Consider the following 16,200-nt stretch of genomic DNA (forward strand, 5'->3'; position numbering starts at 1 on the left):
GTTTCTTTAGAATTTTGTTCCCATAAATATTTCTAATCAAATCAGTTTTTTCCTCCTCTATGAACACGCTATAATTTAATATAGACGGCTTTTTATTTTCTTTTCAGAATAATGAGAACCTTCACAATGGTACCATTCAACGTAAGCTAAAATATGAGGTAGGTAATGATTTTTCAGATTGATAGGGTCACCTTAAATTATGGCATGCTCATGCGATTAAATTTTCTTAATGTTTAGTTGCATAATTAGAATTTTGAAGTCCCAGTGAGATTAATGGCTAATAGGGAAGGCAAACTATTATATGGACTAAAAATTAAATGGGAATCGTGCAGGTTGGAAGCTGCTTTGACTTTGTTTGAATGGCATGTAGCTGTGGTGGAGGCGCTTTGCCCAGTTTTTCATTGGTAACAGTATCCTTTCCCTTGGTTTGCATTTGAAAGGCAGAATTCTATAATCAGAATCAGATATGGGGCTTGGAAATGAAACTGAGTACTTCTCCATATTTTAAAAACCCTGCTTATTTCATGGACTGGGTTGGCAGGAGCACAAAGGGAATGACTCTCGGTTGATTACTTGTTTCCCTGTTGGATTGTCAAGCCGGGGTTTATTTGGATACGATTTGTAAAGGGTTACTCATACTTTATTCCACTGAGGCTCTTGTCCTTTTCATATACTCCTAAATTTAACACAATCTACTAGGTGATATAAATCTTACAGATAGTGTTCCTAAATCACTGAGCAGAGAGTGCGAGGTGAAAGGGGTGCTCCACAAAATTTACCTGACTTTGGCCACACCGTGTCCTCCTTCCTGTCATCCAGTAATGACAGTACCTTCCTCTGCACATCTGTCTCTTCAGCTGATAACCTGGTGAAGAACAGGATGTTGCCTTTCATTTCTTTGTGTCCATAGTGCCTGGCCTTTCATAGCGTTGGTTTGTAGATTTGATAATAACAATCTAACCAGGCCAGATAAAATTAAAGAATCTCATAAAACGAACCAAGAGGCGAGAGAAATATGACTTTTAGGTTGGAATACTTGTCAGTTTTGTTTGGCCTTCCTTCTGATTTTGATTAAATAATCCATAGTGATGCATTACTTTTTCATTTTGGACATATAATCATGAACTCATTTTTACAGTTAATTTTTTTTTATTGCTTTTTTGAGACTGACAGGAAGGGAGAGATAGAGATAGAAAGAGAGAGGCATTCATTTGTTGTTCCACTTAGTTGTGCATCCATTGGTCACTTCCCATATGTGGCCTGACCAGGGATCGAACCCTCAACCTTGGTGTATTGGTAGGCTGATCTAACTGCCTGAGCTAACCGACCAGGGCCTACAACTAAATTTGACCTTTTGAAAACTGACCCGAAGTTCTTAAGATTTATTTTAGAGTGAGTGAAATATTATATTAGACCAAGAAATGGATACTGTGAATCAATTCCATACAAAGCATTTCTATAAAAATACTTAGCAATTTCTAAGATTTATAATATGGAAATCGATGTTCTATGTGTAAATTCAATCATGTATTTTAAAATCATGTATCAATCAATGGAAATGGCTTAGGCTCTTAATTGAGCCTCTGATTCAGTCCACGCAATGAAACCAATGGCTGCAGGAATCGTCGTGTGCGACAGAATCGCGAAAGCTGCTACCACAGCCCCATTTCAACTGTTTTTGACATCTTGAACAGAAGGGATGTCAGGCTCCACTGCTGCCCAGAGATGTCACTGACACGTCCAGCAGAGAGGAGAGGAGGGAGATGGATCAGGACAGCCACCAGAGTGATGCCAGGACGTGGAGCAGCTCCGGCCCTTCCACGTTCTCTCCAGCATCAGGAGAGAGGACCTCCCCGCAGGGGGGTCAGCCCTCAGCACCCGAGGGGCGGCAGAACAGTGATCACAGAGGTAGTCGTCCTGCACGCACAGGTGGTGATCAGTCGGCGTCTTTCCATCTGTCCAAAGTCTCTCTGAATGAAAGCAGCACCAGCAGTGCAGAACATTTTCAGGCTAAGTCAGGAAATTTCAGTGAGCTGATGACTCACAACGATGAACACAGCCTGGGAATCGAGTGCAGCTGGACGTTGCTGCAGCATATGTGCCAAGAAGTGTCTGTGAACAGTGGACACAGACAGACCAGGCAAAGCAAGTTACTTTGTGTTTTCTCGGACAGCGTTTCTCCTGAAGACAGTGCACCTGCCAGCGTTTTTCAGAGTTCACTCACCTCGAAGTTGTGTAGTGAGCAGCACACTGAGAGAAAGATACCTTCGGGAAAAGGGAACTCTCCGGAGTCACTGGTGAATATCAGCACAGAAGGAAACGGTGCATTGGGGTATTTTTACCACAGCTTCTCAAACCTTTATAAAGATACTAGGAGGCACCTGCTGCGGGCTGGCACAGAGGTGCTCAGCCAAGCCAGGCACGTGGAGAGCCTGTGGGAGCGCAGTGAGCTCACCTCCCAGGTAACAACGTTCATCAGAAGACTGCCGTTTGTGGAACACTTCCCCCTCAACATGCCCTTGAAGTCACCCTGGGGGGCATCAGAAAGGCATTTTTTCCCTGCAGAGGTGCGGGCTGGCTGCAGCGGCGGCGAGGACCCAGTGGCCGTGGTGCCAGCAGAGAGCGTGGCGCCTTACCAAGTCCCTGGCCTCCCAGCCGCAGAGCCACCAGGCTCCTCCCCGAGCTCAGTTCTCTGCCTGGATTGTGAAGATGCCGGAAGGCTTTCCGCATTTAAGCAGACCCTCGTGAAATTCCCAGATCAAATGCTGAAACTGCAGGAGTGCCCTTTAAAGGACTTTCTTGGGCACATGGCTTGTTCTTTACCAGAACTTTTAGGTGACGTGCATGAAGTCAGAGGTGTTTACTGGCTTGCTGCTGCTAACTGCGCAGAACCAGACCCCCAGCCAGTGTGTCTGCTCCTGCTTCCTTCAACTATATGTGCTTTGGGTCTTTCCAATGGCCACCTGGGCTCCATGGCCGTTTTTTATGCTCTACCTCTCTCTGAACTCCGGGAGATTAAAATCGGCTTTGGAGGGCAGAGCTTTCGACTCCTAGGCTCTGCAGAGAGTTCCCTGATCACTGTGTTTACTTATAACAAAAACCTCTGTCAGCAAATATGCCGTGACCTCCTGTGTGTCCTGCTGCCCGAGTCTGAGGCCGCCACCTGCACTAGTCATCCTTTGCTCCAGGAAGACTTGGTTCAGCTTTCTCTTGATTGGAAAGCAGAAATCCCGGAGTTAGTTTTGACAAATGGAGTTCGGTTATCATCCCGATTCCAGAATACCATGGTCGACATGATTTACTTTCTCCATGGAAATATGGAAGTAAACATCCCCTCTCTGGTGCAGGTTCAGTTATTGCTGTACACGACGGTGAGGGTGGACGATGACTCTGGCCCAGACCCCTGCCTGTCACTGGTCCTTCTCAACTCCCACATTGGCCTTGTGAGGGAAGACCGAGTTTTCTATCCACATATTCAGTCTCTAAACACTCCTCCTCCACGAACACAATTTGATGTCATCAAATTCCGCGCTTTAACTGAATTTAGATGCATTGTTGTTCCGGAGAAAAGAACGTTACCAACAGTCCACCTTGTCTTCTTTCAAAACCTGAAACTTCCATCAGCTTCAGGAAGTAGCCTGCCTGAGCATCCTCAAGAAGCGCAGAACGCCCAGCTGTGTCTTTGGGACAGTCAGGATGTGGCCCGTGAGGTCTGGAAGCTGACCCTGAACTGTCAGGATGAGGCTCTGTGGCTAATCTCATACCTGACGAGGCTCTAGGGAGGAGACTTGTGAAAACACTCTGCATATTTTTTGAGATCTATAAGGAAATGAACATTATGAAAGCAGTCAAGGACTATGATTATCTCAGTGGAGCTCATTGATTTGAAACTGGAAAAATGGAGACCTTTAAAATGAAAGATGCAAATATATCAAATATCTACAATAAAATAAAAATAAGTCATAGCAGAGAACTGATGAAATATCCTTTTGACCACCTTGCTTCATTTCTGGAGCCTCAGCCTTGTACATTTGGGTCCGCCCCATTATTTGTGAGGTGATTAAAGCGGTTTGGATCGTCTTTGGCTTCATGTTGACTTATAGGATGGTGGCTTGGAGTCTGTCTTTGCCTGCTGGATTCTGGCAGACTAATTTGTGCTGCTTGAGGAAGTGCCCAGTCTGGCAGTGACCTTCATTGACACCCTGTGTTTTAGCTGTGATTAGGACAGCTCTGTTGCTGAGCACATTAGTGATACATCAGGCTTCCCGAAGACCAGGGATTTCAGATGCCCTCCCCTCCCTATAAATAATAGGTAGATGGAACAGAGACGTCCGTGCCCTGTGAGGTCTTCTTCCCAGTCACATGCCTTCTCCTTTCTCCTTCAGACTTCATGACTCTTCCTTTCCAGCCTTTGTGATGTCAGCTTCTCTCCTGTTGGTTTGTCTTTGACTGCCTGCCCCCTCTGCACCGTGCCCCCGCCCAGCAGTTCTTTTTCTGAGCTCTTGTATCTCTGTCCTAGAAAGGCTCTGCCTCTTCCTGTCTTTTTCTAACAGCTTCTTTACGCTGTCTTAGCAGATACAAGGGCCACCTCAGCAGGCATTCAGCACTTTTCCTGGCTGGCTGTCCTCCCTCCTGTTTGTCACCTCCCCCCTCACCGATCACCTCTTGCCAAGTGCTGTGCTGGCCTCCCTTCTGAGACCACGTCATGCCCCTGTCAGTCCCAGGCAGGTCTTCTCTCCGCACAAGGAGCCATCTAGTCATCAGTGGCCCTCCTGCTCTGTTAGAGGCTCAAAACTAGCCACTTCCACTTTCCCTCTTCTCTCCTGGACCCTTGGGATCCATCTCTGTTCAGTATTTCACTGAAGAATCAGGTTACATGTTTTATGTCTGTTTTTATGTCGAGTGACCCTGGGTTGCTCTGCCAGCATGCCCCCCTTTCTCGGATGTGTGTGTTCCACTAAATTCCCAAGTTTTAGAAGGGAGGAGGTGACGTCTTCCTTGCACCATCCACTCTGCTTCCCCTTCCAGCTGGGGTCCCGCCGAGCTGACAGGGGCTACTCATCCAGTGACATGTGTAGTTGAGCAAGTCAGCTGTTCCGTAAGCCATTCCTTTGACCCTGGATGGAGAGGGCGTTTTCTGTTCTGGCTGAGTCTTTGGATAACGGGCAGTATAAATGTTGTAGCCCGCCCCTCTTCCTTCCTGTTCCTAATTGACGATAAGGACAGTATCAAAGCTGCACCCATCCGGAACTTACCATCTCCCTTTGGCCAAGAAATGCAGTTCTTCCCTCTCTTCCCCGTCAGAACTGACAGCAAACTGCTTGTCTACGCGTTCCTCACTGACTTTCCTCTGCCCAGGTCGGGGGACGTGAACAAGAGACTGGATAGTGTGTGAGGATCCTCACTGGTGGCCGCAGCCTTGTTGGCGTGGCCAAGTGGGGCTTTTGGGTCGATGGAGTTCAAATGCTTTTAGGTGGAGTCTGTTTTGTAGCTTCTACGCCCTCCCCACAGTCACAGACACGTATACACACCCTGTGCCTTGTATGTGAAGGCTTCTGCATCTGTGATGAGCACATCATTAAAGTGAGTTTATCCCGTTCTTAGCTGGTAGATCTTCTACCATGGAAGAAACATCAAAGATGAACCATGGTAGTCTTCTAATATCTTAATAATATCCCTCCTAATTTATTTTCATATTTTTCACTGTTTTTCAACTAATATATTTTGTGCTACCCTTTTTCTTTTCTTTTTTTTTTTTTGTTCCATTGTGGATTTTCTCTTCAAAGTCACAAAGAGCTGAGACAGTGAATTAATTGCCAGGACAGGGTGCTATGATTGGAAAGGTAATGATACTAGTCATGTACAAATTTTAACAAAGAGTGATAGATCTTAAATAGACTTGCTTGTCCTCAGAGGTTTAAAAGCATAATTCTGTTGCGTGATGAATTATGGTTTCTAATATTGCCCCTATATGGAGTATACAGCAGATGTAAGCATTGCACAAAAATCAGATATTCATCATATATAACTTCTCAGCCTCCTTAGGACCCCAGTAGGCTGCAGTGAGGATTACATTTGGAACTCACCACGTAAAAGAAGTAGCCTCTGGCATTCAAATTTTACACATCACTTCTCTCACCCAGGCATGCATTTTACCTTGAGATCAAATAGGATTTTTGATATGAGAATCTGATTTACTATCCATGAAGTAAGCATTAAGGCTGCCATAATGTCTGTCGAAGCCAGTGGAGTGCTGTCTGTGCCATTACCCACTGTGGTTCGGCCCTGGCAGCTTCCCTCAGGCTCCACTGGCTCATCTCTCAGACGTCTGAGCCCACGGCGCTGCTGGAGTGGAGCAGGTACAAGAGCCCAGCGTCCAGCTTAATGCGGCATAGCAGCTGTCACGAGTGCTGGCATCAGGGGAGAAAGGTTCATACATCCTGCATGTGGCATTTTGCACTGTTGTAATATAGGCAGAACCATTTACCTAGTGGGGCTTGTTAATGCATTCTACATAAAACCTCTTTGAATATTTTTCAAACAGTGATTTCATCGGAATTTGATTAAAGTCCATTTTGCACACAGCTGCCTATTTTGCAGACTTGTGCGGGTAGGATGAATTTATTTAGGTTTTGTTGAAAAACATTTTAAGACAGTTTGTCTCCCTATTCTCATTACTTAAAAAAAATGTATGTGTATCCTTTAGAGAGAATACTTAATTCCCTCCAGCAGTAGTAATTATGATAATTTTTGTTTACAGTCCCTTTCCTAGATGATTTAATGTTTAGAATGATAGATTGGAGCACTTTTATTAATGCTTCTTTGATGGTCAAGCAGTCCCACTGGTAGACTAGTTTCTAATGAGGTTATTTTAATTTACTTAGCCTCCAGTATGCATCTTGGACAATTCTCATTGTTCCCTAAAATATAATTCATAACAAATGTTACATCAGTTAGCTATTGCCAAATAACAAATAGCCCCAATATATCAGTGATATGCAAAAAAAAAAAAAAAAAAGCTTTTATTTCACTGATGGTTTATAAGTAAGTTGAGTCAGCTCTACTGTAAGTTGCAGGTCATGTGCAGTCAGCAAGGGTTAGTCTGCTCCACGTGTCTCATTTTGGAGTCTGTGCAGCAGGGCAGTGGCCACCATGATGATGAGAAAAGTGGAAAAGGGCCACCTTGCCTCATGTCTGCTAGTATCACATTGGCTAACACAAGTCGCACAACCGAGTCCAAACTCAAGCAGAAGGCAGGACACTCCATCCACCAAGAAGCCATGGCATGACCAAGGCTATATATATACTAATATCACAAGAGAGAGAAGAATTGAGACCAACAATTCAATCCACCACAGAGGTGTTATGATGGGTGTCAAGGTTCCTGAGGCTATTGAAGATAAAATTCAGATAAAAGCTGAGGACTTCTCCCTAGCAGAAATAGTCAGTCATAGGAAGAGCACATGTATAAGACATTTAAAATTACCTAGTTCAACTTGCTTTCCAATGTAGTCTTTGGTCGACATGGCCGTGAATGGACTGATGATCACTGTCTACTGCTGAAGCAGTTTATTCACTGCTCTCATTGTTAGACCATTCTTTCCGTAACCTTCCTTATTGTGAGCTCCACTTTCAGAGTCTGTCTGTCCATGGCACTCATCTGTAGCAGAACAGAACAAGTTTGTTCCACAGTCTGTGTCCTACCACAACCCATTACAGAAGACAGTTATCTCTCCCACCTCCTCTGACTTTTCTTTTTTAGCTCCAATACCTTTCAGTCCCTGTGCTGTTTCTTACACAACGATATTTGTATGCCATCATCCGATCTCTTGTTAAGGATGAGCCATTGTGATTTTGTGAAACCTTTATAAGGAATGGATCTGAATAATCCAGTTGACGGAAAGAAGTTCATTGTAAATCATTCCTTATACCTTTTTTTTTAAAATCTGGTTAAAATCTTTTATTGCTGAAGATGGAATGGATTATAGTGATAATAATCCCAAGCACTGTTATATCTTTATATTGTGGTTTACAATGTACAGTTTTTTCTCATATACTATTATTCTCTGGGAACCCACAGCGATCCTCTTTGTATGGAGGAATTATCATTGATCTTCATGTCGTATTTGGGAATTTAACTCAGAAAGGATCACTTAACTGAGAAATGAAACTCAAACCCAGATCTTACTCCAGAATATATATATATATATTCTTTCCACTATACCAAAGTCACCTTCTAGTCATGGTTTTTCTTGACGCTGAGTTAATTTTTTAAAGGATTTTTAAAAATAAAGATGATTTACTATGAACAAATATTTGGAAGAGTTGTTGATTCTTTTCTGACTTGTTTTTTTTTCTTGGAATTTTTAGACATTAAAAGTTATTCTTTTTATGAATTTTTTCCTCCCAAGTTTCTTTGCAATTCCACTCTTTCCTTGTATGGACCTTGTCTTCTTCTTTTTCCCATGCTCTCTGCATTTTTAACTCCTATGAAAGACAAGTCTGGATATAGTCATAGTATGAATATAGTACAGATAATCTTATATGGTCAATGGTTTCTAGAAGTTTAAGCAGTATGCTCTACAGAAATCTGATTAAGAGAATCCTCCCTCTCCACTTTTATTTCTTTCAGACCTTATACTTCAACACAGTTTAAACCAAAACTAGGCCTTAAAATCAGTGAGTACAAATGTGTGGTGCTTTACATGGTTAATGTAAGACATTGTAGAAATAGAAGGGCGAACACTTGAATTTTCCTCGACCCCGGGGGTCACAACCCACAGGTTGAGAACCGCTGTCCTAGGGCTTCTAAACTGTTGACAATCGTGTTTGGTAATGAGAGCCACATAGCAATTTCCCCCATGTTCTCAGCCATTCTAGACCCGTTATGTAGTCTATTTATATCATCCATTTAATGATGAGTTGTCTGGATGCAATACCCATTAAAGGGACTAGTCTTTGGTGACCTAGAGAAAGATGACATTTTTAATACTTTCATATTGAAACATTAATCAGATACCCAATATTTCCAAACCCTGAAACAATGTTGATCAGCTCAGATTTATATGGATGAAATAATCTATTCTGGTACGAGTTATGGATTAGAAGTGTTAGCCAAGCCTTTTTGATTTACCCAAAGGCCACTAAGATAAGATATTCCACAAACATCTATTAATATATACAACATGGTATATCATTTTTTGAGTAATTTGTCTTTAAAGATATATATATCAGAATTAAAGAAATAGTCTTTATTTAAAAACCTTATTTCTATTTCCTGATATGAGTATTCTAAATTCACTTTAAAATAAGATAAGGTTATTATTTATTCATGCCAGGCTGCTAAGTTCTCACCTTGACAGAATGGCCAGTGTGTACCTGTAGCATGTGTGGCCAAATGTCTTTGCAAAATCCAATTCAGTTGTCTGTGCTAAGCCTTCAAAATAGCTTGGTATTAGCACAGGGCTCCTTCAAGGCATAGGCAGGCGTTCTCTTCTGGAGAGAGATATGAGCATGTTCATAGGTTGAACCTGCTTACACAAGCTACCATCATTTCCTATTTCTTTTCTTTTTTCATTTTTTTTTCCTTTTCATTTTTCCGAAGCTGGAAACGGGGAGGCAGTCAGACAGACTCCCACATGCGCCCGACCGGGATCCACCCAGCATGCCCACCAGGGGGCGATGCTCTGCCCCTCTGGGGCGTTGCTCTGTTGCATCCAGAGCCATTCTAGTGCCTGAGGCAGAGGCCACAGAGCTATCCTCAGCACCTGGGCCATCTTTGCTCCAAATGGCTGCGGGAGGGGAAGAGAGAGACAGAGAGGAAGGAGAGGGGGAGGGGTGGAGAAGCAGATGGGCACTTCTCCTGTGTGCCCTGCCGGGAATTGAACCCGGGACTCCTGCATGCCAGGCCGGCGCTCTACCGCTGAGCCAACTGGCCAGGGCCGTTCTTTTTTTTTCTTTTTTTCTTTTTTTTTTTTTATTTTTTATTGTGCCTTGACCACGGGCCTTCAGCAGACCTCGAGTAACCCCTTGCTTGAGCCAGTGATGTTGGGCTCAAGCTGGTGAGCTTTGTTTGCTCAAACCAGATGAGCGCTCGCTCAAGCTGGCGACCTCAGGGTCTTGAACCTTGGTCTTCCACATCCCAGTCCAACGCTCTATCCACTGCGCCACCGCCTGGTCAGGCCATTTCCTATTTCTTAAACATAGCTTATATTTGAGAATGTGACAGATCCTTCCTTACCACCTCTGCCCTAGACCCGGTTTCAAACTGCTAGGGCATAGTAGGTGCTTGATCCATAGTAGCTCTAATTAGAACTATCATGATGGTATGTGTGTTTGAAAAAAGGAGGGATTAGAAATATGTGCTAAGCTAGGGACACAGAAAGAATTAATAATTTTGCTAAATCTGATAGAAGCCTGTATTTTAGAAGCAAAGCTCGGATATTTGGTTCTAGGATATCAGACAGTAGTCCTTAGGTCTGACCTTGGCACAGTCGAAGCATAGCTGAATTCAGCCATCTGGTACATAATTAGAGAGCTTAGGGAGAGATGTGGACGGCTCCCTGGAGAACTGGTCTGTTCCATGCCCTCTATACTGCCGACACTGATCCGAGTGGATATTAAAGCCATTTCCTATTAATTTTCTTAATCTCCCCCTTTTGAAGGAGACAGCCTGAGCAGGAAGAGAAAATTCTAATCTGAATATTTAAAATGTAGCCTGTGTTCTGCCTGCTTCTTTTGTCTGAGGACCCAACTGGAGTGTTTCCCCAACAACTGAGTAATAGAATATTTGTCGACACGGAACATTGTTTCATTAAAAGCTTCTGAAAAATATATCTTTGTATCATAAAAGATAATATATCTCATGGATAGAAATGTAGAGGAATCCAAGTTACTAATTATGTACTTTTCCTTGACCTTTTGCTTCTAAATAGAACCACTGCATATTCCATTTAAAATTCCATGAGGTATGCTGTGAGCTGCCTGGCCAGACTGGCTGTGAGGAGTGCTTCCCACCACAGCCTTTCATGTCTTTGCCTCCTTCTGCTGAGTGGCACCAACTTCCCTTCCAAGTCCAACCGAATCTTTTTTGCTACATGTAGAGAAACTGTGACTGATTCCAAAATAAATAAATTCATAGAAATTTAAAAGTCCCATAAATAATGGGATAAAATATGATACAGCACACTTTCCTTGTCTAGTATAAAACTCAAGATATTCAAGATACAAATCCTTTCAAGTAAAAAATAAATTTAGGAGACATTTATGTTAGTTTCCCTTCCTGCCCAATATAAAGTAGTTTAGGAAAAGGTCAGGAACCATTCACATTGTATCCTGAGACGTCTACATTTCCCAGGAAACTAACTTCAACAAGTCATTTCTAAAACGTACATTGCAGCAGTGATTAGATGTAAACACATACTCGTTTGATTTTTCTTCTGTTTATACTTTTGCTCTAATGCCTTCAGATTCTAGCTTTATTTTCAGTTATTCAGTTATGCAGTTTTTCATTTCTCTACACTTAATAATTTACTTTGAAATTAGTTAGATGGAAGCAAATTGTGGCCACCGATGACAGCAGAGAAGTTTACCAATATTTCTAGTCTCCAACATGCAAGATTATGAAGAGAAATCTTATTCTCAACAAAGAATTTTTGTTGCACTTCACAGTTTGGTCCTGATGGGGGCAGTGTTTCCTGTAGCCCATCTAGAACCCTCTCTTGAGCTACACGTGGAAGTTCTGGTATGTAAGGGGCCATCCTAAGTTTAGGCGAACTATGTAAATATTGTAAGATCTAGTTCCTCCCAAATAACTGGTCTCTACTTAATTCATACACCCAGTTATTGAAGACAGGGATTTTTTCTCCAGTCTATTCAACCACTCAGGCACAAATATATAGGAAGTTTGGTTGTTTTTTTTTTTCTTTAAAGGCTGTATGATCCTGACCTTCAAACAACTTTCTATTCATTGGAGATTGATTTTGCAGCTATACATTCTTAGAAACAAAGCACTTTCTAGCCTCAAAAAGCCCATACAGTAATCAGACCACCAGTTATGGTATCATCCCACTTTGAAAATGAGCTTATAGGAAAAGAGAAGGTAGCATTTACTAACATTAGAATGTGTTCCATCTAGAGTAGAAAAACCAAATATTTGTTCAAAACATAATATAATTGAAAAAAACTAAATGTCTTAGACATTCCAGATACTTTGTAAAAATTACTTTGTACTCCTCATATCTGGCTCTCTGCATGGCATAGTTGGTACTCAATAAAAAAATACCAAAGTAGGCTGTCTGTCCTAGGAGTGCCTATGAGAAAAAGGCATTTAGGGACTTACAATTAAGTGTCCATTGCGTAGTTAACAGTGTACCTGGGCCGTTTTGGCTGCACTTCCCCCTCTGTAAAATTCATGATATTTAGATAGCACTGTGTACTCACGGGTTTTCTCACTCAGTGGCCCCATCACAACTTCCTAACCCTGCTGTAATGATAGGTTTACTTGCCAGAGCCTGCCGCTAGCCGGAAGTCCCACAGGGAAGGCCACTGCCTTATTCATAGTTGGGTTCCTGCTGTCTGGTTGGGATTTGGTAAATATGCCCCTTTCCATAGACAGTGAAACTGAGGTGCAGAGGGAATGTGAGAGTGTTACTCAGAGACCTAGTCTTCCAGCTGGGATCTGATTCTTGGTCTTCTCTCTCTCTCTCTCTCTCTCTCTCTCTCTCTCTCTCTCTCTCTCTGAGTCTTTGAAGTCAACACTGCATGTATTGCTTCAGGGAAGGAGAAACCAGTTGAGTTTCAATACCAAGTGGTTACCCTTGTCAATACTGTCATCCACACCTTTTTGAGAACCTATAAAACATTATAATATTCTGTTCCTAGTTGATTTAAGGAAAACTATTCAATTGCCTCTCTTTCTTCTTCCTTCACCTCTTTAGGAAAGAGCTGTAGCCATGCTGAGAAGGCTCCTCACCAGGTCAGCCGCAGGGCTGGCCTTTTGGTCTAGTCAATAGGTAGGATCCAGGTTCCTCCTAAGACAGAGCACGTGGGTCTTTAATTCTCAGCTAGTAATATCCGGTGCTAGTTGCTTAAAATCCCTTGGACAGCATTCTGTTCTGCTAAAGTTGTTCCAAATTACAGTGTATCCCCTACCCTCAACCCCCCACACACATGCATACAGCAAGTTGAGTTCCCAAGTGATCGTGTCAGATTTCAAAAAGAGATTATGTTCCTAACTTGAAAAATGCAGTTATTAAGCATGGCTTAGAAGGTTTGAGAGCTTAGGCAACCAAGCGAGAATTTCATGGGCAAACCATGGCATTTGTAGGTCAGAAACATTTCTTAACATTAAATGTGTTCTTTGAAAAGAAATCAAACCACTAAATTATGTGTCTGTCTTTTCACTTTTAAATAGAAAAACCTATTTCATGTTTTCAGGAAATGTCTCCACTTAAAGTAATTTGGAAATGTGCAATCAGTGAATTGAAAGATTTTTGGCAGTGCACATATGAGAAACTCACTTTTTAAGAATTTCCACTACGGTTTTTGTCATCAGCGACAGCTGAATAGGTGCACGGTTGTGACAGCAATAATGCTTCTTGTTTTGGGTGGTCAGCCATGCAGGGAAAAATTAAGATGCTCTAAAGGCTTCAATAATGTCATATTATGCCAAGTTCTTTACACTGTCAGCTAAATGAAGGCAGTAATCTGAGACAAATTATATGCCTCTGTGTCATACAGAAATCAGAGCACCCCCTTCCACACACACACACACACACACACACACACAGTGAGGTTGGACCCTGCATGTTACACCTGGCTGAGAATCCAAGGATCTAGGACCCCTTTCTCAATGAGGAAAAGGGAGTATGCTGCCCACTGTCCACTATTTTCTTCTTAGTCATAGTGGGTTATACTGTGTAATTGTGGAGTTTCCATCTTAAATTCTCCACCGGTTGAAGTGCTCAGCTTATCTGAGATGGAGGAAACTTTTAAGTTTTCACTATGGTAGTATGATGCAGTGGTGACATAGTTGAGCTCCAGGTTAGCCTGAGCTCAGTGCTGACCCCACCCACCTCTCTCAGGCCACCCGGACTCCCAGTCTCACTCTCATCTGCTGAGTTGGGCTGACACAGGTTAATACCTCATGAGGTATTTTGAGGATTAAATGCAACAATGCATATAAACTATTACATTCTTGGTCTATAGTAAGTATGTAATAAATGCAACTATAATTATGATTATAATTATTTTATTACTGCTATTGTTTAAAAAACATACTTTTTTATGTTTTCTAAAGCCCCAGGTAAGTGCAAATGATAAGGATTATTCAGAGATTTCCAGCTGTTCACACTTAAGAAAGCTCATTTTGGAGCTGTATTTTTTCTGTAATGCCTCTTCCTCAACCTCTCTGGCTCCCACTGACCAGACCATAAATACTTGTCCAAGCCAAGCAGATTATTAATCTCATGGAGCCTGAAGGAAACGCTTGGGGTTTGTTTACATTGTGGTTTAAAGAGCTTTCCACACTGCGCTGGCTTCAGCCTGGAAGTTAAAAAAAGAAGCAAATTTGAATAAAATCTCCAGCTTTTGGAGCATTATGGATGGCAATCTGATAGTCTGTAAAGAAGTTACAGGATCAAGACTTTTGAGAAAGGAATCTGGTTTAGGCAGATTTTGTTTTGAAGTCAGGATATGTAATCTGTCCCTTTCTTCACTTGTTCTTGTAAATTGGAAGGAACTTCAAAGCCAGATCACATTTTGAAGCGCTTCTTCCCTAACTTCTGGGAATAGGATATCTAAAGAACTGGTCTTTTGCTATGCAGGAGGCCTGGCATTTTTCTCTGAAAGGCAGTCATCATTTTTCCAAATAAACTGCTGGTGTGATGCTCTTTTGAAGCCCGTTTCCCCTGCCCATGCGAGTGGAGTGTTGCACCTGAGTGATCTCCGTTCTCTTTGTTTCCCATCTGATGTGCCTTTGCTAGCGGATGGTTTCCCGTTCTTTGGGAGCAAATCCAGATGACCTGAAGGACCCAATCAAAATCAGTATTCCACGCTATGTTCTCTGCGGCCAAGGAAAGGATGAGCACTTTGAGTTTGAGGTCAAGGTAAGTGTGTCCCTTCCTCACTCTTCTTGAGGAGTGGAGGCTTGGGGCCATGCAGTGCTGTTCTCTGTTTTGTGAAAGAAGCTGCTACATGTGCATATCTTGTTTTGTGAGATATTGGCCACACCCTTCTTTAAACCAGTATGTACACATCCTAATTGTGTAGCATGTGGAAAGACATCCCGTAAAAACTAGTGGTGTTTGGGAAGTCAGGCAGACAGGGAAGTTGCTGTCACTCCCCAGCCCCTAGGCAAGGTGACCAACCAACCACGCAGGTGGCCCAGGATGTTCCAGCTTCAGCATGGAGAGCTCCATGCCCTGGGAAGCCCAGTGGTGCCAAGCAAACCAGGACTATGGTCACACTACCCATGGGCTGGGCTTAATCTTCTTATCTATAAAAATGGAAATAATAATATTTATGTCATAGGGATATCAGTGCATATAAAGTACTGAGGCTAATATCTGGTATGATAGAAACAGTTATAGCTATTGCTATTATTACTAATGCTGTTTTAATTGTTGTTTCTATTATTACTAATTAAGAAGTTGTCCTAATCTGTTGTAGGCATTATTCAACTTACACAGCTTTTCAGGAAGAGGTGTGCCTCCTTTCTTATATCACACTTTCTGAAATAATGACTTCATCTTATTTCTAATTTATTTCTATTGACTCATAACATTTCATTAAATATTGTTGGCCACCATCCCCTCCTCAAAGAATTAACGGTTAATTATACTTCTTTGTTTTCAAGGATAGATGAGGGTATTGACGTAATGACATTCACCAGTCACCAGTATACGGCTGCGTGAAGGTGTTCTTGAGGTGGCCTTGCTCAGATAAACCCCAGACTGGGAGTCGGATGCTGACTTCTTTAGGCTTTGACTCTGCTGCAGTTTGCTGAGAGACCCTAAGTGTTTCACCCTCACTGAGCCTCAGTTTCCTCATGAGTAAAGGAGGAAATTGGATGTTACCTGTGGTTTCCGAATTTCTGCCTAGCTGAGCCCTTTGCAGAGCTGCTGTTGGGGGAGGTGGACGGGGGGGGGGGGAAGGGAGCCTGAAGCCAGCCCTCCCCACGTCCCTGCTCCAGTATGCCTC

General features: G+C 42.5%; 1 protein-coding gene across 4 annotated transcripts in view; it reads left to right on the forward strand.

Moving 5' to 3' along the window:
• Window positions 1-16,200, forward strand: part of KIF16B (kinesin family member 16B) — a 354,538-nt gene that overhangs the window by 243,735 nt on the left and 94,603 nt on the right. For 2 of the 4 annotated variants that reach the window (XM_066387102.1, XM_066387103.1), the window contains 2 exons: window positions 108-158; window positions 1,695-5,306. In XM_066387102.1, coding sequence (XP_066243199.1) covers window positions 108-158; window positions 1,695-3,779 — 2,136 coding nt within the window. In that variant the 3' untranslated portion in view covers window positions 3,780-5,306. Of the gene's footprint in view, window positions 1-107; window positions 159-1,694; window positions 5,307-14,984; window positions 15,108-16,200 lie in introns of those variants that run through there. The other 2 variants (XM_066387104.1, XM_066387105.1) reach the window with 1 other exon arrangement.

This window comes from Saccopteryx leptura, chromosome 5, assembly GCF_036850995.1.
Source record: "Saccopteryx leptura isolate mSacLep1 chromosome 5, mSacLep1_pri_phased_curated, whole genome shotgun sequence".
NCBI lineage: Eukaryota > Metazoa > Chordata > Mammalia > Chiroptera > Emballonuridae > Saccopteryx > Saccopteryx leptura.